Below are 23,259 nucleotides of genomic sequence, written 5' to 3'. Positions count from 1 at the left end.
CATTTTTGATACATTCATTTTGTTAGCTCAAGTGATCTCTGGAAAATCTTTCGTTTCAGTTCTAGTTCTAGAGGCCACGGTGTGAGAGGATTTCTGTGCTTTACCATCACTCCCAGTGCCAGCAGAACTCGGGGTGCCACACCACCACTCCTCCCAGCTGCAGGACCACTGGGAAACTCCTCTGGCCCAAAGTCACCAGGAACACAACAGCAGCACAGGGAGGATCCATCAACAACCCACAGTGGGAAAAGAGGAAATCAGATCTTTGGTACTGGGAATTGGAGCTGCTGGGTGTGTGGAGACTGCCCAAAAACGGCTTCCTAAAGGATGGTTTGGGTCCTGTTCCCAGGCAATGTTGGTGCCTCCATTTAGGGTACTTCAGCAAGGAAGAGCTGGGGCCAAGAGCAACAACCACAAGGAAGAGTTGGGGCCAAGAGCAACAACCACAAGGAAGAGTTGGGGCCAAGAGCAACAACCACAAGAGTTGGGGACAAGAGCAACAGCCACAAGGAAGAGTTGGGGTCAAGAGCAACAACCACAAGAGTTGGGGCCAAGAGCAACAACCACAAGAGTTGGGGCCAAGAGCAACAACCACAAGGAAGAGCTGGGGCCAAGAGCAACAACCACAAGGAAGAGCTGGGGCCAAGAGCAACAACCACAAGGAAGAGCTGGGGCCAAGAGCAACAACCACAAGAGTTGGGGCCAAGAGCAACAACCACAAGAAGAGTTGGGGTCAACTGCAACAACCACAAGAAGAGTTGGGGCCAAGAGCAACAACCACAAGGAAGAGTTGGGGTCAAGAGCAACAACCACAAGAGTTGGGGTCAAGAGCAACAACCACAAGAGTTCGGGCCAAGAGCAACAACCACAAGAGCTGGGGCCAAGAGCAACAACCACAAGGAAGAGCTGGGGTCAAGAGCAACAACCACAAGGAAGAGCTGGGGCCAAGAGCAACAACCACAAGAGTTGGGGCCAAGAGCAACAACCACAAGAGCTGGGGTCAAGAGCAACAACCACAAGGAAGAGCTGGGGTCAAGAGCAACAACCACAAGGAAGAGCTGGGGTCAAGAGCAACAACCACAAGGAAGAGCTGGGGCCAAGAGCAACAACCACAAGAGTTGGGGACAAGAGCAACAACCACAAGGAAGAGCTGGGGCCAAGAGCAACAACCACAAGAGTTGGGGCCAAGAGCAACAACCACAAGAGTTGGGGCCAAGAGCAACAACCACAAGGAAGAGCTGGGGCCAAGAGCAACAACCACAAGGAAGAGTTGGGGTCAACTGCAACAACCACAAGGAAGAGTTGGGGTCAAGAGCAACAACCACAAGGAAGAGTTGGGGCCAAGAGCAACAACCACAAGAGTTGGGGCCAAGAGCAACAACCACAAGAGTTGGGGTCAAGAGCAACAATCACAAGAGTTGGGGCCAAGAGCAACAACCACAAGAGCTGGAGCCAAGAGCAACAACCACAAGAGCTGGAGCCAAGAGCAACAACCACAAGGAAGAGTTGGGGTCAAGAGCAACAACCACAAGGAAGAGTTGGGGTCAAGAGCAACAACCACAAGGAAGAGTTGGGGTCAAGAGCAACAACCACAAGAGTTGGGGCCAAGAGCAACAACCACAAGGAAGAGTTGGGGCCAAGAGCAACAACCACAAGGAAGAGTTGGGGTCAAGAGCAACAACCACAAGGAAGAGTTGGGGCCAAGAGCAACAACCACAAGAAGAGTTGGGGTCAAGAGCAACAACCACAAGAGCTGGGGACAAGAGCAACAACCACAAGGAAGAGTTGGGGCCAAGAGCAACAACCACAAGAAGAGTTGGGGCCAAGAGCAACAACCACAAGGAAGAGTTGGGGCCAAGAGCAACAACCACAAGGAAGAGTTGGGGCCAAGAGCAACAACCACAAGGAAGAGCTGGGGTCAAGAGCAACAACCACAAGAGTTGGGGTCAAGAGCAACAACCACAAGAGTTGGGGCCAAGAGCAACAACCACAAGGAAGAGTTGGGGTCAAGAGCAACAACCACAAGGAAGAGTTGGGGTCAAGAGCAGAGGCTGCTGATGGTGCTCCCTGCACTGCCCCCCTCCCACACGGCTCTGTGGGGCCATGGAGGAGCTCAGAGGTACCCACCTTGTTCCAGGACTGCCAGATGGGCTTGGGGCTGCCCTGGATCCTCCTGGGGCAGTTCCCTGAGGGTCAGATGAGTAAGTGCTCAGACTCCTTTCCCTGTGCCTGCTGTGTCCCCTGGGCTGCAGAGCTCTGCTTTGCTGGTTTGTTGCCAGATGAGGAACTGTTGGCACTTAATGGGTTAATGCAATGCTCACTCTTCAAAAACCCCAAAACCAATAAAACCCCAAAACCAATAAAACCCCTCCGTGCTTATTCTGCAGGCCTGTGTTAAACATTAAGGAAGAACAAGAATGCACAAGTAACCAGCCCTGTTATGCAAACTTTTCTCCTAATTTGGGAAGCAGTATCAGGTCACTTGAAACGTAAACTTTAAGGCATTTAGAGATTTTGAGGAGCTAAGATTTTAGTTAGAAATAAGCCTTACTAGAGTTAATTAAAATAAGAATAATAAATGAGTAGGCCTTGATGAAGTTAGGAGTTAGTAGTTAACTAATAATTAATTGCTTGTCAGCACAATGTTTGGTTAGCTGGGTTTATAATGAAGAATATAGAAACTGATAAATAGCTTTTAGGAACATAAGACAGTTGTGGGCCTCCTCTGTTCTGAAACCAATTGAAGACAAGGAATGGGAGTTCTACCAAGAGTTCATTTGTCATATTGGCATTGAAAAGGTAGAAAGGTCAGAACGAGGAAGACTTCATTTACTTCCTCATTTTGGGACCCCTCCCCATGAAAGGGACCACCGACCCATTTCAAGGGACAAACCACGCATGCTGAATAGATTTTGGAGTGATTAGCGTATGAAGTGAGGAATGGGATGTATCAAAATGATGAAAATATGTATTTGTATTTTGTATATTCAATACTTGTATGGATAAAAAGACTCTGTAATCACCTGGAAGGGGCGGTGTGTATTTGGGAGTGATCCCACACACAATAAACATACACTTTCTAACTTTAAACTGTTAGAGAGTTTTTGTCCGTCACAGTTGGATATCGATACTAGATCAATATCCATATTTTTTAATAAATCACACTGGGAACTCAGGTTTGACTTTGGGGTCACCAACCACCAGGGACCACCAAAGAGACCTCTGGGACAGAGGAATACATGCACAAAGGAGAGGAACATATGTTAATGATTACAGGGAATGATTATAATTGAGATGTTTACTCCAGGAAAATCAATGAGCATGTCTGTAAAATACAGTTTATAAACAGGAGCTTTCCTGTACTCAGCATTTACAGCACTTGGGAGGAGACACCCCCTTGTGCCTCTGGCTGAATAAAGAATGCTGCTTCTTGATGCTACATCGGTGTTAGGGTGTTGCCCTGATTTTTAAAAGTGTTAACTTTTCTTTTACAGTTCTTTTGAAAGCTTTAAAGTTCTCATAAAACTTCTTTAGCCTTCTGATAATGGTTACATATTTGAGAGTCAGAGTTCCCACACCATTTCATGTATAAATAGAATAGTTTACATATTTCGCTGTGGGTGGAGAGAAATGATTGATCGATCTTTGGACCAGTGTGGATGGAGAGGTGGTAATTTTATCTTCCAATCCATGGTCACCTTTGGAATTCTGTAAATACCAGATGTTTGAATAAAACTGAGTCTTTTTCTCTTTTGAACTCACCAAGCTTCTGTGTGCTCATTTTGTGTACAATGATGACATTAGGGAGGTTTTTTTACCAGTTTTAGGTAACAAGTTGACAGAGAGATTCAGTCCTTTACCTCTGGGTGACCCCACCCTGGGCAGATTCTGCTCCCAGGCTCCATTCACTGCTGGGCCGGGCTGTCCCTGCAGATCCTCTGCGCTCTCCTGGCAGGTTCTGATGTCCTACAGAAAAGTGCTGACCTGCCACCAGAGCCATCACGAGCTGCAGAGCCCCAGGCACATCACTTGGAGATCATTTGTCATCTCCAGGGCCACCAAAACACAACCCCTGAGCCAGCCCTCAGACCCTGATCTCCCCCTCAGTCAGACCCTGATCCCTCTGCGCTGACTCTGCCCTTGCAGCTGAAGGAGAGGTAACAGAGGGGCACTTTTGGACAAATAAGTCCCTGCAAGAACATTTACTTTATTTAAACAAGAACATGATTCCTCATTCAGACAGTCTGTGGGTCAAGTTAAAGTGGTAGATAAGGAATTCAATATGGGACGATGATTAAATTTTCAGTGTGAAAATTATCACAAGATAAAAAGAGGAAAGTCTGTCCTCCCAGTCCCAGCACTATTAAAAGCTTTAGAAGGCAAGCTGGGCGTGTAATGTGTTACACCATGAATGTCCTGCACAAGGAAATATAGATTTTAACTTTAGGAAAGCACTCAGTCATGGCTTTCCTCAGGGCAGCCTTGAGCTCCTGGTTCCTCAGGCTGTAGATGAGGGAGTTCAGGGCTGGAGGCACCACCGAGTACAGACTGACACTGCCAGATCCAGGGATGGGGAGGACATGGAGGGGGATTTCATGTAGGACTGACACTGCCAGATCCAGGGATGGGGAGGACATGCAGGGGGATTTCATGTAGGACTGACACTGCCAGGTCCAGGGATGGGGAGGACATGGAGGGGGATTTCATGTAGGCAAAAGTGCCAGTGCTGAGGAACAGGGAGAGCACAGCCAGGTGAGGGAGGCAGGTGTTAAAGGCTTTGTGCTGTCCCTGCCCAGAGGGGATCCTCAGCACGGCCCTGAAGATCTGCACATAGGAGATCTCTCGTCTGAATCCACCCAAACCGTCCTGGAGCTCCTGTGTCCCTACAAACTGAGGAGATGTCCCTGTGTCCCTGCCGGCCCCCCCCGGCCGCCGCCATGTTGGCTCGGCATGGACGCCATGACGCGTCGCGCGCATGCGCAGTTCACGCTACCCGCGGTGCCGCCGCAGCCCGACCCCCGCTTCCAGTTGCGGGAAAACGCTCCGGTACCCCGGAGCCGCGTTCCTGCCGGTCCCCCCTGCTTGTGGACCCGTACCGGCCCCGCTCCCACGGCCGCGAACCCGGTTTCCCCCGCGATCCCGGTGCCCGAGCCTGCCGGCCGTGTGGTGGACGCGGCCGCCATGTTGGCTCGGCATGCTGCTTCCATGATGCACCGCGCGCATGCGCAGTTCGCGCTACCCGCGGACCAAACGCCCCACGCCGCCTCCGCCGTGCCCCCGGTGCAGCCGCCCACCGTCTACGCCCACCGACATCCCCACGCCCCGCCACGACAGCGCCACGGCCCACGGTGCTGGCTGAACAACCCCAACCGCTCCCGCCGCCACCACTTCCGGGTTTGTCTACTCTGCCACCACTTCCGGGTTTGCCACTGTACCACCACTTCCGGGTTTGGCTACTCTGCCACCACTTCCGGGTTTGTCTACTCTGCCACCATATCCATCCGCACGGCCGGACCCTTTTACAGCTTCATCACAAATAGTCCTCCCTCCACCGCCTCCTTCGCAGCTTCTGGAAACCCCATCCTCACAGCTACCAGCAGCTCCTGGACGACCGCACCCTCCACCCGCCCTCCACCCTCCAACGATGCTGCCTGCAGCACCACAACACGATTCTACAGCATCCTACAGCTGGCAAAGCATCAACATATCCTTCCGCACATGCAGGCTCTTCCCTTTTTCCTCTTGAAACGAAAGATTTTCCAGAGATCACTTGAGCTAACAAAATGAATGTATCAAAAATGAATGTATCAAAAATGAATATATAAAAAATGAATGTATCATGTTTGTAGAATCATGTGTTAAATTTTAAGAAACCTCTGCACAAAAAGGCATAGGAAAGAAAAACAAAGCTCTTTAAAGCTTCTTGCAAAAAGACAAATACCGGAAAAGACCAGGAATGTAAAGAATTCAGACAAGGAAGCCCCTCTGTCTCCAAACATGTCAAGGATGATGGACTTATCCAGATAGGAGAGCAAAGGACCAAAAGCACAAGCGCAGAGGAGAAGAGTTCAAAAGTTCAATGCAGAGGAAGATGATGGTTTATAGTTCAAAGACCACCAGGGACCCCCATAAAAGCCCCCACAAAAAACCACACATGCCCAGAAGGGCGTGGACCTATTTAGCATGAGAAGCGAAGACAGGCGGGGCCAGGGGTTGAATATGCATAGAAAAATTGTGTAATGTATTGCATATGTAACACCTTTGTGAATAAAATTGGGGGGCAAACTTCAGCTCAGGGCACAAGATTTCGGAGAGTTATGGAGTCTATTTATTTATTCCGCATATCGCTTCAAAGGATGGAATGTGGCAGCCGCTTTGACAAATAAAGGACAAACAGAGAACTGTTTTGCCCTTGCAAATCCTAATTTTACAAAATTCTCAGAAAGGTGTTGATAATCTCCAACTGACAGACTGGCATGGAATCAGATGTGATAGTCGTAAAGAGGACAGTCTGAATCCCTGAACCATCCCTGTGGTATCCAGCCAGCAACCTGCTGGTCCCAGAACATGAACAGTTATCCCTTCCCAGGACTTGAAAGAATTGCGTGGTGGTATCTCCTCTTCCTATTTTAAACCACTATTAAAAGGTACCAAAGAAAAAACACATCAAACCCTAAAACGCATTTTAAATCTACAGAAAGGGGGAGTAGATCAGGCTGCACCTCAAAGGAGGTTGAGTGAGGCTTTGTATGTTTACAATTTTCTAAATAGCTCTGCAGGAGAACCTCACCCCCCCATTTATAGACATTTCCTGAACATCAAAAAAGTTAAAATAAAGGGGCACCCCCCAGTTTTACTCAAAATCTTAGATTCAGGACAAATAGATAGTCCACACAACCTTATAATATGGGGGAAAGGTTTTGCTTGTGTTTCTACAGGTGAAGGACTCCAGTGAGTCCCAGCAAAGAATGTGAAGCCCTACCATGCACCAAAATCCGCTGGCACCCCCACACCAGGCAGTACTTCTGCAAGTACAAGCCAAGAAGCCAGCACCCAGGCCTGAACTGCCAGAAACAGCTCGAGAGAAAAATGGACTTTTATCGTTTACATGTGTACATGTTGCTTTTGTTCTTCTGTTTCAGTTTTTGTATTGAAGTTTTACCTGTAATTCAACCAAAGACAAATGCCTGGGTTCCTCTAGCCAAGCCTGCAAGCTCTAAGACCACCTATATATCTAACACAAACCCTAACAAACCTTTTTCAACCCGTTTAATTATAAGACCTTTTCCAGAAAATTCTGATAATGCCACCCCTATTATAATCAGTGATTTGATAACAAATAATCCATCTCAGCTAAACAGTTTATTTGATGGTTTGAGCCTTGCACCTTAGCTAAAGGAACTCTGTAAAGTAAGCTGGATTGTTCCAGTAGTAATAAGTATAGTTTTAGTAGCAATACCCTGTACACCTCCAAGTGTGCAGAAAATAGTGGTTAAGTCAATATTTAGTATTTCAAATGGTTCAGTGAAAACAGGGGAGATGTTGGGAAGGATAGATAAATATAATTGCCTAGCAGAGGAACCACAATAGTACAGCCAGGATGAAAACAATCCTCCCCTACTGGCTGGACAATACCCTTACCTACAGATAGGTCCAAAAGTCAAATGGACTGTTCCATCTCAACAGACACAGCACAAGGACTTTAATGACCCTCTCGGGGCTTTGGTGCTGTTTGCATCAGACCCAGACCCTCAGAGTGTGCTCAAAGCCCTTCTCAGGAACTCAAAGTGAGATTGAAATACTGAAGTGTGGGAATCCAGGGCTTCCCTCTGGCTGCCCTGGCAGGTCTGGGACCCTGGCAGGGGTCAGAACCCCCTGGACAGAGCCCCCAGAGACACTGGCTGTGATCTCTGTCCATGGAAAAGAGTTTTCAATCTTACAGGATGAATTACAAACTCTGAGTGTTTGATATAAGTAATAATTAAGTGTGCAAAAGTAAAATTTTAGGATTCTAGATTAGGGGTTCAAAGGGGACAAGATGGAGGAATTGGGTGTGTCTTGTCCTTTTCCTCCTTCTTCATGCCCTCCATGTGTCACTGTGGTGTTGGCATTTTTCTGTTGGTTCAGGCTGGGGACACACTGTCCAACGTAGGTGACAGATATTGGCACGTTATTGTAAATCCAGCACAGGGAGTTTCTGGTATTTAATGTTTGTACCATCCCACTGAGGGCAGAGCCCCACACGCTGCCCTGCAGGACAGAGCTGCGGCAGGGCAGCAGAACATGTTAGAGATAAACAGAATAAACAACCTTGAAACCAGCACAGACCAATTATGGCTTCTTCTTTGGCAACGGGGCAGAAAGACAGAGATTTTCTACAATCTCGGAATCACCAATACCCACAGATTCCGACAGGTGGAGAGGTGAGGTCACACGGAGCAGTGGGAGGTTGTACATTAGGGGAATTCCAGCGGGGCAGAACTGGCAGGGGAGGGGTTAACAGGAGACTGACAGGGAAGGGTCCAGAACAGGGGCAGGGTTTGCAGTGATGGACAGGGAAGGCACTGGAATACAGGGTGGGATTATCATGTGTTGTGGTTTGACACGGAAAAAGAATTTTTCCGGAAGGAAGAAGTCAATTTGGACATTGACCAATTGAAGGTGGACACGGCTCTGAGAACACAGAGGGGTTAAAAGCAGAATTCCCAGGAGAACTCGCTTTTTTGGGTTCCGGTCAGCGCTCAGTGCTGGACTCTCCCCTGCCCGGCCACGAGCTGGGTGAGGAGGGGAGAAGCCATGTGGCCTTCGGAGGTCGCCCAACGGTGGAGGAACTGGAACCCCCTGCAGATGGAAGGGTGGAGAAATCTGGGATGTCTCCAATCCCCCCAGAGTCTCTCTCCCAAGAGAGAAAAGAGACTCGGTGGTTTTATCAGCAGTTCACCATGAGAAGGAGAAGAGCAGGAGGACCACAAGGTGTCCAGCCACCTGTGGGAGCCATCCCTGGGATTTGGGACTTTTAACCCTTCCTGAGAAATGAAAGCTTTGTGAAATTTTTCTCTTCCTTGGTTTGAAAAGAGAGGAAAAGAGACAGCTTGGACCCTGGGATGTTGGAAGGAGAAATTCTAGATGGGAGGAGATGATGGAGCGGCTTTTGGCCGGACTTTTTCTTGGTAGCCACAGACTGAACTGATCTTCTCCTCCAAAAGAGAGACGGTATTTTAGGAGGATGCTGGTGAGCTAAAGAAACTTGCTTCAGCTGGGAAAAGACAGAAGTGAACAGAGAAAAGTTAAGGAGGTTTGTAGTGGTGCCCCCTGTCTTCGCAGAAAAAGAAGAGAAGAAGATCTCTGTTCTTAGATCCTCGGCCCCAGGGGAAAATGGGGGCACTGTGGTCCCAAAAATAAAAAACTGAACTGTTGTTTTTTCCTAAAAAAACAGTTCCTAAAAACAGATCCCAAAAGCAGTCTGTCCATCCATGCATTGGTGGTGAGAGCGCCGTGCATGGAAAGGAGAGGGTCACCATGGCAAACTTTTTTCTCCGGGCGGTGCCACGTGGTGACATGGAAGCACAGGGTGTGGCAGCTGTGTTTTTGGGGGGTCTGTGGCACAGGAGGGGCTCCTCTCTCCCTGCAGATGGACTGGGTGTGGATTATCTGTCAATGGATTGGGTGTTGATTATCTGTCAATGGGCTGGGTGTTGATTATCTGTCAGTGGATTGGGTGTTGATTATCTGTCAATGGGCTGGGTGTTGATTATCTGTCAATGAATTGGGTGTTGATTATCTGTCAATGGACTGGGTGTTGATTATCTGTCAATGGATTGGGTGTGGATTATCTGTCAATGGGCTGGGTGTGGATTATCTGTCAATGGATTGGGTGTTGATTATCTGTCAATGGACTGGGTGTTGATTATCTGTCAGTGGATTGGGTGTTGATTATCTGTCGATGGACTGGGTGTTGATTATCTGTCGATGGACTGGGTGTTGATTATCTGTCGATGGGCTGGGTGTTGATTATCTGTCAATGGGCTGGGTGTGGATTATCTGTCAATGGATTGGGTGTTGATTATCTGTCAATGGATTGGGTGTTGATTATCTGTCAATGGTCTGGGTGTGGATTATCTGTCGATGGGCTGGGTGTGGATTATCTGTCAATGGATTGGGTGTTGATTATCTGTCCATGGATTGGGTGTTGATTATCTGTCAATGGATTTGGTGTTGATTATCTGTCAATGAATTGGGTGTTGATTATCTGTCAATGGGCTGGGTGTTGATTATCTGTCAATGGATTGGGTGTTGATTATCTGTCGATGGACTGGGTGTTGATTATCTGTCGATGGACTGGGTGTTGATTATCTGTCAATGGATTGGGTGTTGATTATCTGTCGATGGACTGGGTGTTGATTATCTGTCAATGGGCTGGGTGTTGATTATCTGTCAGTGGATTGGGTGTTGATTATCTGTCAATGGGCTGGGTATTGATTATCTGTCAATGGATTGGGTGTTGATTATCTGTCAATGGGCTGGGTGTTGATTATCTGTCAATGGACTGGGTATTGATTATCTGTCGATGGACTGGGTGTTGATTATCTGTCAATGGATTGGGTGTGGATTATCTGTCAATGAATTGGGTGTGGATTATCTGTCAATGGATTGGGTGTTGATTATCTGTCAATGGACTGGGTGTTGATTATCTGTCAATGGACTGGGTGTTGATTATCTGTCAATGGATTGGGTGTGGATTATCTGTCAATGGGCTGGGTGTTGATTATCTGTCAATGGATTGGGTGTTGATTATCTGTCAATGGATTGGGTGTTGATTATCTGGAGGGTGGAACCTGATTAGGGTCCAGATTGTGTCTCACTGTGGTTTGTTGGAGTTGGGTGGTGGGAGGAGGAATGCTTTGGAAAATTTTCATTTTGAATTTTGTGTGTTTTCTTTCTTCTTTTTTTTTTTTTTCCCTCTTTTATAGTAGCATTGTGGTAGTTTAATAAAGTTTTTTCTTGTTATTAAGCTTGGGCCTGCTTTGCTCTGTTCTCGATCGCATTTCACGGCATTCAGTTAAAAAATTGCATTTTTATGACATGCCAGTGTCAAACCATGACACCACGATTGGAGGGTAAAAAGGGAGTGATATAAACCAGGAATAATCCACCCTGGGGAAATACACCATGCAGTTGGTGAATTAGAACAGACCATCCAACAAGCCATGAAATAAAAGGGCACTGCAACAGCGCTCGATAAAGAAGGATGCAGGACACGTTTTATGGTGCAAAAAGAAAGGATCAATCCCAGTTTATTTCGGGACTCCCTTTTTTAGGGTTTTTAAGAACATCCCCTGTCTATCCCCAGTTGGTCAGTAACAAGTTGTTACCCTGTATTGATTGGTGACTCAAAGCCCCAATGCGTACGTGCAGGAAAAGCTGTTTGTGAGAGGCAATTTAATTTCTCTATCTTACCATGTAAAACCAGTTTATACAGGTTACTGGGAGCACTGGGAGTTACTGGGTGTTACTGGGAGCACTGGGAGTTACTGGGTGTTACTGGGAGGGGTCTTGGGGAGTTACTGGGAGCACTAGGAGCTGTCACTGGGAGCACTTGGAGCCGTTACTGGGAGCACTGGGAGGGGTCCCTGGGAGTTACTGGGAGCACTGGGAGGGGTCACTGGGAGCACTGGGAGCACTGGGAGGGGTCACTGGGTGTTACTGGGAGCACTGGGACGGGTTACTGGGAGTTACTGGGAGCACTGGGAGCTGTTACTGGGAGCACTGGGAGCACTTGGAGGGGTCACTGGGTTTTACTGGGAGCTGTTACTGGGAGCACTGGGAGCACTGGGAGCTGTTACTGGGTGTTACTAGGAGCACTGGGTGTTACTGGGAGCACTGGGCGTTACTGGGAGCACTGGGCGTTACTGGGAGCACTGGGAGCCCAAACTGGGAGCACTGGGAGCCCAAACTGGGAGCACTGGGAGCCCAAACTGGGAGCACTGGGAGCACTGGGAGCCCAAACTGGGAGCACTGGGAGCCCAAACTGGGAGCACTGGGAGCTCAAACTGGGAGCACTGGGAGTACTGGGAGCCCAAACTGGGAGCCCAAACTGGGAGCACTGGGAGCCCAAACTGGGAGCCCAAACTGGGAGCACTGGGAGCCCAAACTGGGAGCACTGGGAGCACTGGGAGCCCAAACTGGGAGCACTGGGAGCCCAAACTGGGAGCACTGGGAGCCCAAACTGGGAGCACTGGGAGCCCAAACTGGTCTGAACTGGTTTTTACTGGTCTGAACTGGTTTTTACTGGTCCAAACTGTTTTTTACTGATCCGAACTGGTTTTAACTGGTCTGATGTGGTTTTTACTGGTCTGAACTGGTTTTTACTGGTGTGAACTGGTTTTTACTGGTCCAAACTGGTTTTTACTGGTTTGAACTGGTTTTTATTGTTCCAAACTGGTTTTTACTGGTCTGAACTGGTTTTTACTGGTCGTTACTGGGAGGAGCCCCCGGACCCCCCCGGAGGGGGGAGGGGGGGCGGGAATTTGGGGAAAATTTGGCGATTTTTGGGATTTTGGGGGAAATTTGGGGATTTTTTGGGAATTTGGGGAAAATTTTGGGGAATTTTTGGGATTTTTGGGGATTTTTTGGGGAAATTTGGGAATTTTGGGAATTTTTTTTTATTTTAGGGAAATTTTTGGGAATTTTTTTTTTGAGGAGGATTTTTTTGGAATTTTTGGGATTTTTGGGGTTTTTTTGATGATTTTTGTGGAAATTGGGGAATTTTTGGGAGTTTTTTGGATTTTTGGGGAATTTTTGGGGATTTTGGGGAGATTTTTGGGGATTTTTGGGGATTTTGGGGGAATTTTTGGGATTTTTGGGAATTTTTTATGAATTTTTGGGGAATTTTGGGGCATTTTTGGGGGGATTTTTGGGGATTTGGAGATTTCTCGGGGATTTTTGGGGAAATTTGGGAATTTTTTTGAATTTTTGGGAATTTTTTACTAATTTTTTGGACATTTTTGGGGTTTTTTGGGGATTTTTGGAGAATTTTTTGGGATTTGGGGGATTTTTGGTAATTTTGGGGATTTTTTTTGAAATTTGGGGAAATTTGGGATTTTTTTGGGGATATTTGGAGAATTTTTGGTGATTTTGGGGGATTTTTGGGGATTTGGAGATTTCTTGGGGAGTTTTTGATATTTTTTTGGATTTTTTTGGAAATTTTGGGGAATTTAGAGATTTTTTGGGGATTTTTGGGGAGATTTTTTTATTCTTGGGGAATTTTTGGGATTTTGGGGGAATTTTTGGGATATTTCGGGGATATTTTGGGGATATTTTGGGATATTTTTGGTGCTACTTTGGTGCTATTTTGGGAATATTTTGGGTGGATTTTTGGGGCTATTTTGGGGATATTTGGGGCTATTTCGGGGATATTTCGGGATTATTTTGGAGATATTTTGGGGATATTTTGGGGATAATTTGGGGATATTTCGGGGATATTTTGGGGATATTTTGGGGATATTTTTGGGGCTATTTTGGGGCTATTTTGGGGATATTTCGGGGATATTTTGGGGATATTTTGGGATATTTTGGGGGATATTTTTTGGGCTATTTTTGGGGCTATTTCGGGGATATTTTGGGGATATTTGGGGGATATTTTGGGCTATTTTTGGGTGGATTTTTGGGGCTATTTTGGGCTATTTTGGGGATATTTTGGGCCCCTCAGACGTACTCGTTCCGCCCGTATTTCTCCCCCCCCCGCGCTGGGGGAGGGGCCGCGGCCGTTCGGGGCCGGTCGGGGCTGTGGGGGAGGGGCGGGTCAGGGCGGGGTGGGGGAGGGGCGGCCCAGAGCCCCGCCCCCACCCCGGAACAGGGGGAGGGGCGATAAGGGGAGGGGGAGGGGCGATAAGGGGGGAGGGGCTTAATGGGGAGGGGCTTAATGGGGAGGGGCTTAATGGGGGAGTGGCTTAAGGGGGGAGGGGTTTAAGGGGGGAGGGGCTTGCGGAGGGTTCCCACGGGTGGGGGAGGGGCTTATGGAGGGGGAGGGGCTTAAAGGAGGGGGAGGGGTGTAAATAGGGGAGGGGCTTAAAGGGGGAGGGGCTTGGGGAGGCGTCCTCAGGGTGGGGGAGGGGCTTAAAGAGGGGGAGGGGCTTATTGAGGGGGAGGGGCTTAATGAGGGGGAGGGGCTTGGGGAGGGGTCCCCAAGGTGGGGGAGGGGCTTATGGAGGGGGAGGGGCTTGGGGAGGGGTCCCAAGGGTGGGGGAGGGGCTCATGGAGGGGGAGGGGCTTAAAGAAGGGGGAGGGGCTTAAAGAAGGGGGAGGGGTCCTCAGGGTGGGGGAGGGGCTTGAGGAGGCATCTCAAGGGTGGGGGAGGGGCTTATTGAGGGGGAGGGGCTTAATGAGGGGGAGGGGATTAATGAGGGGGAGGGGCTTATGGAGGGGGAGGGGCTTGGGGAGGGGATTAAGGGGGAGGGGCTTAAAGAGGGGGAGGGGCTTGCGGAGGGTTCCCACGGGTGGGGGAGGGGCTTATGGAGGGGGAGGGGCTTAAAGGAGGGGGAGGGGTGTAAATAGGGGAGGGGCTTAAAGGGGGAGGGGCTTGGGGAGGGGTCCTCAGGGTGGGGGAGGGGCTTAAAGGAGGGGGAGGGGCGTAAGGGGGGAGGGGCTTAAGGGGGGAGGGGCTTTTGGGGAAGGGTTTGAGGCTGGGGAGGGGTCCCGGGGTGGGGGAGGGGCGCGGTTCTCACCCGGCTCGAGACATCCAGAGCAGCGCCCCTCCCCCCAGGGCCTGCAGCGCCCCTCCCCCCCCGCCTGCAGCACCGCCGGGCCCGGCTCGAACCTGGGGGGGAGGGGAGGGGAGGGGAGGGGGCGTCACCCCAAAAAAAACCCCAAAAAATCCACCCGGGATCCCCCAAATCACCACAAAAAAAGCCCACAGAATTACCCCAAAAAAACCCCAAAAATCCACCCAGGGGACCCCCAAAATCACCCCAAGAAAACCCAAAAAAAATCACCCGGGGACCCCCAAAATCACTCCAAAATCTCCCCAAAATCTCCCCAAAAAAGCCCAAAAATTCCATGGAGGGGACCCAAATCGCCCCAAAATCTTCCCCAAATTCCCAAAAATCCATCCCAGACCCCCCAAAACCACCCCCAGAAATCCCCAAATCCCCCCAAAATCACCCCAAAATCCAGTCCTGGACCCTCTAAACCCCCAAAATCCCCCCAAAATTCCCCCCAAATTCCCCCCAAAATTCCCCAAAATCCCCCCAAAATTCCCCAAAATCCCCCCAAAATCCCCCCAAATCGCCCCAAATCCCCCCAAACCCACGTCCCCACCTGACCCCCACCGTGGTGGGGTCGAAGAATTCCTGAGAGGATCCGACCCCGAACCAGATGGCGCCGCCCACGGCGGCCAGGCCTGCCCAAAATCGGGTAAAATCGGCCAAAATCGGCCAAAATTGGTTAAAATTGGCCCAAATTCGGCCAAAATCGGGTAAAATCAGCCCAAAATTGGTTAAAATCAGCCCAAAATCGGTTAAAATCAGTTAAAATCAGCTCAAAATCGGCACAAATCGGCCAAATCAGCCCAAAATCCACCCAAATCGGCCGAAATTGGCCCAAAAATTCCCCAAATCCCCCCAAAATCCTTCTCCAGCCCCTCCCCCACCCCCCAAAATGGCCCAAAATCCCCCAAATGCCCCCAAAATCCCCCCAAATCCCCCAAAATTCCACCCAGCCCCTCCCCCACGCCCCAAAATTCCCCCAAATCCCCCCCAAATCCCCCAAATTCCCTCCCCCGCCCCTCCCCCACCCCCAAATCCCCCTAAATCCTTCCCCATCCCCTCCCCCACCCCCCAAAATCCCCCCAAAATCCCCCCCAGGCCCCTCCCCCAGCCCCCAAGCCCCCCCCAATATCCCCCCAAAATCCCCCTAAAATCCCCTCAAATCCCCCCAAATCCCCCCAAAACCCCCCAAAATCCCCCCAAATCCCCTCCCCCGCCCCTCCCCCACCTGCCAGCAGCAGCAGGGCCCCTCCCCCCGCTCGGGGTCCCCTCCGGGGTCCGGCGCAGCCCCCGAGAGTCGCCCCGAGAGCCCCGAGAGCCGCCCCCAGCACGGCCAGAGCGCGGCTGCCCTGCAGGTACCCTGGGGGGGGGAAAATATACTGAAATTACCCCAAAATATCCTGAATTTACCCCAAAAATATCCCCCAAAATAGCCCCAAAATAGCCTGAAAATATCCCAAAAAACCGCCCTAAAATATCCCAAAATATCCCCAAAATAACCAAAATTACCCTAAAATTACGCCAAAAATATCCTGAATTTACCCCAAAAATATCCTGAATTTACCCCAAAAATCACCCCCAAAATATCCCAAAAACAGCGCAAAAATATCCCAAAAATAACCCAAAAATGACCCAAAATATCCCAAAATATCCCCAGGGCGCGGCTGCCCTGCAGGTACCCTGGGGGGAAAATGTCCTGAATTTACCCCAAAAATATCCCCCAAAATATCCTGAAATTACCCCAAAAATATCCCCCAATATATCCCCAAAATATCCTGAAAATATCCCAAAAAACCATCCCAAAATATCCCAAAATATCCCCAAAATAACCCCAAAATAACCCAAAATATCCTGAATTTACTCCAAAAATATCCCCCAAAATATCCTGAATATACCCCAAAAATCACCCCCAAAATAGCCCCAAAATATCCCGAAAATATCTCAAAAAACAGCACCAAAATAATCCAAAAATAACCCAAAATATCCCCAAAATAATCCAAAATTATCCTAAAATTACCCCAAAAATCACCTCCAAAATAGCCCCAAAATAGCCTGAAAATATCCCAAAAAACAGCCCCAAAATAATCCAAAAATAACCCAAAATATCCCCAGGGCACGGCTGCCCTGCAGGTACCCTGGGGGAAAATGTCCTGAATTTACCCCAAAAATCACCCCCAAAATATCCTGAATTTACCCCAAAAATCAACCCCAAAATAGCCCCAAAATATCCCAAAAAACTGCCCCAAAATAATCCAAAAATAACCCAAAATATCCCCAAATATCCCCAGAGCGCAGCTGCCCTGCAGGTACCCTGGGGGGAAAAAAGGCTTGAAATTACCCCAAAATATCCCGAATTTACCCCAAAAATATCCTGAAATTACCCGAAAAATATCCCCCAAAATAGCCCCAAAATATCCTGAAAATATCCCAAAAAACCACCCCAAAATAACCGAAAAATATCCCAAAATAACCCAAAATATCCCCAGAGCGCGGCTGCCCTGCAGGTACCCTGGGGGGAAAATATCCCGAATTTACCCCAAAAATATCCTGAAATTACCCCAAAAATATCCCAATAAACCGCCCCAAAATAACCCCAAAGTAACCCAAAAATGACCCAAAATAACCCAAAATATCCTGAATTTACCACAAAAATATCCCCCAAAATAGCCCCAAAATATCCCAAAAATATCCCAAAAAACAGCACCAAAATAACCCAAAAATAACCCAAAATATCCCAACATATCCTTAAAAACCAACCCCAAAAGTAGCCCCAAAATATCCCAAAAAACACCCCAAAATTGTTCAAAATCTCCCCAAAATCCCTCTAAAAAATCCCCCAAAATGTCCCCAAAACGTCCCAAAAAAGTCCTCCAAAAATCCCCCAAAAATCCCCCAAAATCTCCCAAAAATCTCCCTAAAAATCCCCCAAAAATCATCCAAAATTCCCCCCAAAAATCCCCCAAAACCCCCCCAAAATCCCCCTAAAAATCCCAAAAAAATCCTCCTAAAAATCCTCAAAAAATCCCCCAAAAAATCCCCCTAAAATTCCCCAAAAATCCTCAAAAAATCCCCCAAAAATGTCCCCAAATCCCCCCAAAAATCCCCCTAAAATCCCCTAAAATCCCCCAAAATCCCCCTAAAAATCCCCCCAAAAAATCCCCCCAAAATCCTCCAAAAATCCCCCAAAAATATCCCCAAAAATGTCCCCAAAATGTCACCAAAATGTCGCCAATGTCCCGAAGGTCCCCAAGGTCACCCCAAGGTCATTCAATGTCCCCAATGTCCCCCCAATGTCCCCAAAGTCCCCAATGTCACCTCCAATGTCACCCCAAGGTCACCCCCCAAGGTAACCCCAATGTCCCCCAGTGTCACCCCCCGATGTCCCCCCCCACTGTCACCACAATGTCCCCAACCCCTGTGTCCCCCCAATGTCCCCAATGTCCCCCCCACATCACTCCCCAATGTCCCCCCAATGTCCCCACCCCTGTGTCACCCCCCCAAGGTCACCCCAAGGTCACCCTGATGTCCCCAATGTCCCCCCAATGTCCCCCTTGATGTCCCCAGTGTCACCCCCCATTGTCCCCGTTGTGTCACCCCAATGTCCCCAATGTCCCCCCCAATGTCCCCCTTGTGTCACCCCAATGTCCCCCCAATGTCCCTTGAATGTCACCCCAAGGTCACCTCAATGTCCCCAATGTCCCCAATGTCCCCAATGTCCCCAAGGTCACCCCAAGGTCACCCTGGTGTCCCCAGTGTCCCCCAATTTCCCCCCCAATGTCCCCACCCCTGTGTCACAACCCCAATGTCCCCCCAAGGTCACCCTGATGTCCCCAATGTCCCACCCCAATGTCCCCCCCATGTTCCCCCCAATGTCCCCAATGTCACCCCAATGTCCCCCTCAATGTCACCACCCCTGTGTCCCCCCCAAGGTCACCCCAATGTCCCCAATGTCTCTGCCACGTCACTCCCCAATGTCACCCCAATGTCCCCACCCCTGTCATGCCCCCAATGTCACCCCAATGTCCCCACCCCTGTCATGCCCCCAAGGTCACCCCAAGGTCACCCCAATGTCCCCCCTCAATGTCCCCCAATGTCCCCACCCCTCTGTCACCCCTCCAAGGCCACCCCAAGGTCACTCTGATGTCCCCGATGTCCCCCGAATGTCACCCAAATGTCCCCAATGTCCCCTCAATGTTTCCCCCAACATCCCCAATGTCACGTCAAGGTCACCCCAATGTCCCCCCCAATGTCCCCAAAGTCCCCCAATGTCACCCCCATGTCACCCCCCAGTGTCACCCCCGTGTCACCCTCCCAAGGTCACCCCAATGTCCCCCTTGATGTCCCCAGTGTCACCCCCCCCATTGTCCCCCCGTGTCACCCCAGTGTCCCCAATGTCCCCTCAATGTACCCCCCAGTGTCCCCCAATGTCACCTCAAGGTCACTCTGGTGTCCCCCAATGTCCCCAATGTCCCCTCGATGTCCCCACCCCTGTGTCACCCCCAAGGTCACCCCAATGTCCCACCAATGTCCTCCCCAATGTCCCCAGTGTCCCCAAGGTCACCCCAAGGTCACTCTGATGTCCCCAATGTCCCCACCCCTGTGTCACCCCAATGTCCCCCAATGTCACCCCCATGTCACCCCCGCTGTCCCCTCAATGTCCCCCAAGGTCACCCCGATGTCCCCACCCCTGTGTCACCCCCCAGCACCCCCCAATGTCCCCAAAGTCCCCCCAGTGCCACCCACCTGTCCTGATGTCCCCCCGATGTCCCCCCCGTGTCCCCCTGTCCCCTCCCCCCTGTCCCCGTGTCCCTCACTGTCCCCTCCCCCCGTGTCCCTTCCTGTCCCCTCCCTGTCCCCGATGTCCCCAATGTCCCCCTGTCCCTTCCTGTCCCTTCCTGTCCCCCCCCGGCCTGTCCTGCTGCTGACGTCCCCAATGTCCCCTCAGTGTCCCCAATGTCCCCTCAGTGTCCCCAACCCCCACAGTGTCACCAACCCCCCAATGTCCCCAATGTCCCCAATGTCCCCAATGTCCCCAATGTCCTCAATGTCCCCTCAGTGTCCCCAACCCCCACAGTGTCCTCAATGTCCCCAATGTCCCCAATGTCCCCAAACCCCCCAATGTCACCCCCCACTGTCATCCCAAGGTCACCTCAATGTCCCCCCAAATGTCCCCAATGTCACCACCCCTGTGTCACCCCAATGTCCCAAATGTCACCCCAATGTCCCCAATGTCCCCCCCATGTCCACCCCAATGTCCTCCAATGTCCCCACCCCTGTGTCACCCCCAAGGTCACCCCAATGTCACCCCAATGTCCCCAATGTCACCACCCCAATGTCCCCGATGTCCCCCCAATGTCCCCACTGTCCCCAATGTCCCCAATGTCCCCAATGTCCCCAACCCCCACAGTGTCCCCAATCTCCCCACTGTCCCCAATGTCCCCTCAGTGTCCCCAATGTCCTCAATGTCCCCAATGTCCCCAATGTCCCCACTGTCCCCAACCCCCCAATGTCCCCAATGTCCCCAATGTCCCCACTGTCCCCAATGTCCCCACTGTCCCCAACCCCCCAATGTCCCCAATGTCCCCAATGTCCCCAATGTCCCCACTGTCCCCAATGTCCCCACTGTCCCCAACCCCCCAATGTCCCCAATGTCCCCCCAATGTCCCCAATGTCCCCAATGTCCCCAAAGTCCCCAATGTCCCCACTGTCCCCACTGTCCCCAATGTCCCCAATGTCCCCAATGTCCCCAATGTCCCCAATGTCCCCAACCCCCCCAATGTCCCCAATGTCCCCAATGTCCCCAATGTCCCCACTGTCCCCAATGTCCCCAATGTCCCCACTGTCCCCAATGTCCCCAATGTCCCCAATGTCCCCAATGTCCCCAATGTCCCCAATGTCCCCAACCCCCCAATGTCCCCCCAATGTCCCCAATGTCCCCACTGTCCCCAATGTCCCCAATGTCCCCAATGTCCCCAACGCCCCAATGTCCCCAATGTCCCCAATGTCCCCAGTGTCCCCGTACCGGGCAGGGTGACCAGTGACACCAGTGGCACGCAGGACAGGACCCCGCTGGCGTCGGTGGCACAGTCGGCCCAGAGCCCGCGGGTGACAATGACCGCGGTCACCGCGCTGCTCTGGCCACCGCCCATCCCCCACACGCCCGCGGCCACCGCGGCCACCAGCAGCGCCCAGCCGGTCACCCCCAGGGCCACCGCGGCCACCGCGGCCACCGGGCCCCAGCGCCACCCGCCCGGCGCCATGGGGACACTGGGGACACTGGGGACACTGGTCACTGGTTACTGGTGGCACTGGTGGTGCTGGTGGTGCTGGTCACTGGTGGCACTGGTCACTGGTCACTGGTGGTGATGGTCACTGGTCACTGCTGGGGATGGTCACTGGTGGCACTGGTCACTGGTCACTGGTGGTGATGGTCACTGGTGGTGATGGTCACTGGTCACTGCTGGGGATGGTCACTGGTGGCACTGGTCACTGGTCACTGGTGGTGCTGGTCACTGGTCACTGCTGGGGATGGTCACTGGTGGTCACCGTTGGTCACTGGTCACCAGTGGTTACTGGTGGTGCTGGTCACTGGTGGTCACCGTTGGTCACTGGTGGTGATGGTCACTGGTGGTGATGGTGGTGCTGATGGCACTGGTCACTGGTGGTCACTGGTGGTCACTGGTGGTGCTGGTCACTGGTGGTCACTGGTCACTGTAGCACTGGTGGTGATGGTCACTGGTCACTGCTGGGGATGGTCACTGGTGGCAATGGGAGGACTGGTCACTGGTGGTCACTGGTCACTGGTGGTGATGGTCACTGGTCCCCGTTGGTCACTGGTCACTGGCGGTAATGGTAGGACTGGTCACCAATGGTCACTGCTGGTGCTGGTCACTGGTGGCCACTGGTGGCACCGGGAGCGCTGGTGGTGCTGGTGGTGCTGGTCACTGGTGGTGATGGTCACTGCTGGTGATGGTCGCTGGTCACTGGTGGTCACCGTTGGTCACTGGTGGTGATGGTCACAGGTGGTGCTGGTCACTGGTCACTGGTGGTGATGGTCACTGGTGGCACTGGTGGTGATGGTGGCAATGGTGGCACTGGGAGCGCTGGTGGTGATGGTCACTGGTGGTGCTGGTCACTGGAGGCACTGGTGGCACTGGTGGCACTGGGAGAGCTGGGAGCATTGGTGGCACCGGTGGCACTGGTGGCACTGGTGGTCACTGGTGGTGCTGGTCACTGGTGGCACTGGTGGTGATGGTCACTGGTCACTGGTCACTGGTGGTGATGGTCACTGGTCACTGGTCACTGGTGGTCACTGGTCACTGATGTCACTGGTATCACTGGTGTCCGGCACTGGTGGCACTGGTGTCCGGCACTGGTGGCACTGGTGTCCATCCAGGATGTCACTGATGTCACTGGTGGTCACTGGTGGTCACTGGTGTCACTGGTGTCCGGCACTGCTCTAACTGGTTTAACTGGTGTCACTGGTGTCCGGCACTGGTCAGCGCGGTCCGTCCGGGCGTGGCCGGGGTGGGGGAGGGGCCCTTTGGGGGGGGTTTCCCCTCTGCCCCTCCCCCCAGGAAGGAACGGGGTGTCCGGAGCCGCCCCTCCCCCATTCCTGCCCCTCCCCCTCCCCATTCCTGCCCCTCCCCCCTCCATTCCTGCCCCTCCCCCTCCCCAATTTCTGCCCCTCCCCCTCCCCCTCCCTGCCCCTCCCCCTCCCCAATTCCTGCCCCTCCCCCTCCCCCTCCCTGCCCCTCCCCCTCCCCCTTCCTGCCCCTCCCCCACCCCCCATTCCTGCCCCTCCCCCACCCCCCTCTGTGCCCCTCCCCCTCCCCATTCCTGCCCCTCCCCCTCCCCATTCCTGCCCCTCCCCCACCCCCCTCTGTGCCCCTCCCCCTCCCCCATTCCTGCCCCTCCCCCTCCCCTTCCTTTGACGCAATAGGGGGGGGAGGGGCAAGGGGGGGGGAGGGGACCCCAAAAACCGCGGGGGGGAATGGGGGGGGCTCAGGTGACATTTGGGGACATTTGGGGGGTGCCCAGGTGACATTTGGGGGGGCTCAGGTGACATTTGGGGACATTTGGGGGTCTCAGGTGACATTTGGGGACATTTGGGGGGGCTCAGGTGACATTTGGGGGGTCTCAGGTGACATTTGGGGGGGCTCAGGTGACATTTGGGAGGCTCAGGTGACATTTGGGGGGGCTCAGGTGACATTTGGGGGGTCTCAGGTGACATTTGGGGGGGCTCAGGTGACATTTGGGGGTCTCAGGTGACATTTGGGGGGGCTCAGGTGACATTTGGGGGGGCTCAGGTGACATTTGGGGCTCTCAGGTGACATTTGGGGACATTTGGGGTGCTCAGGTGACATTTGGGGGGGCTCAGGTGACATTTGGGGGCTCAGGTGACATTTGGGGGGCTCAGGTGACATTTGGGGGTCTCAGGTGACATTTGGGGGGGCTCGGGTGACATTTGGGGGTCTCAGGTGACATTTGGGGCTCT

At 51.8% G+C, this 23,259-nt stretch overlaps 1 protein-coding gene across 2 annotated transcripts; it reads right to left on the bottom strand.

Moving 5' to 3' along the window:
* Positions 1 to 12,442: 12,442 nt before the first annotated feature.
* Positions 12,443 to 21,069, bottom strand: LOC140681179 (claudin-19-like). 2 transcript variants are annotated; one of them, XM_072920659.1, is made up of 5 exons: positions 20,785 to 21,069; positions 15,991 to 16,122; positions 15,316 to 15,397; positions 14,724 to 14,815; positions 12,443 to 13,783 (listed from the first exon to the last, which is right to left on the bottom strand). In XM_072920659.1, exons 1-5 carry the CDS (start codon positions 21,020 to 21,022, stop codon positions 13,680 to 13,682), a joined length of 648 nt encoding a protein of 215 aa, XP_072776760.1. In that variant the 5' UTR covers positions 21,023 to 21,069; the 3' UTR covers positions 12,443 to 13,679. The 2 variants fall into 2 exon arrangements, with proteins under 2 accessions (XP_072776760.1, XP_072776761.1); XM_072920660.1 differs by lacking the exon at positions 15,991 to 16,122.
* Positions 21,070 to 23,259: the final 2,190 nt, after the last annotated feature.

This window comes from Taeniopygia guttata, chromosome 32, assembly GCF_048771995.1.
Source record: "Taeniopygia guttata chromosome 32, bTaeGut7.mat, whole genome shotgun sequence".
Lineage (NCBI taxonomy): Eukaryota > Metazoa > Chordata > Aves > Passeriformes > Estrildidae > Taeniopygia > Taeniopygia guttata.
This window is presented reverse-complemented; position numbering and strand designations above follow the sequence as displayed.

Bases quoted from the DNA above. Each gene is read 5' to 3' on its own strand.
- LOC140681179 (XM_072920659.1), bottom strand. From the start codon at position 21,022: ATGGCGCCGGGCGGGTGGCGCTGGGGCCCGGTGGCCGCGGTGGCCGCG. The intron at 16,123-20,784 runs GTACGGGGACAC...TCCCCCCCCCAG, and splicing joins GTCACTGGTCACCCTGCCCG to GGTACCTGCAGGGCAGCCGC. The intron at 13,784-14,723 runs GTGAGAACCGCG...CCTCCCCCACAG, and splicing joins CTCTGGATGTCTCGAGCCGG to CCCCGACCGGCCCCGAACGG.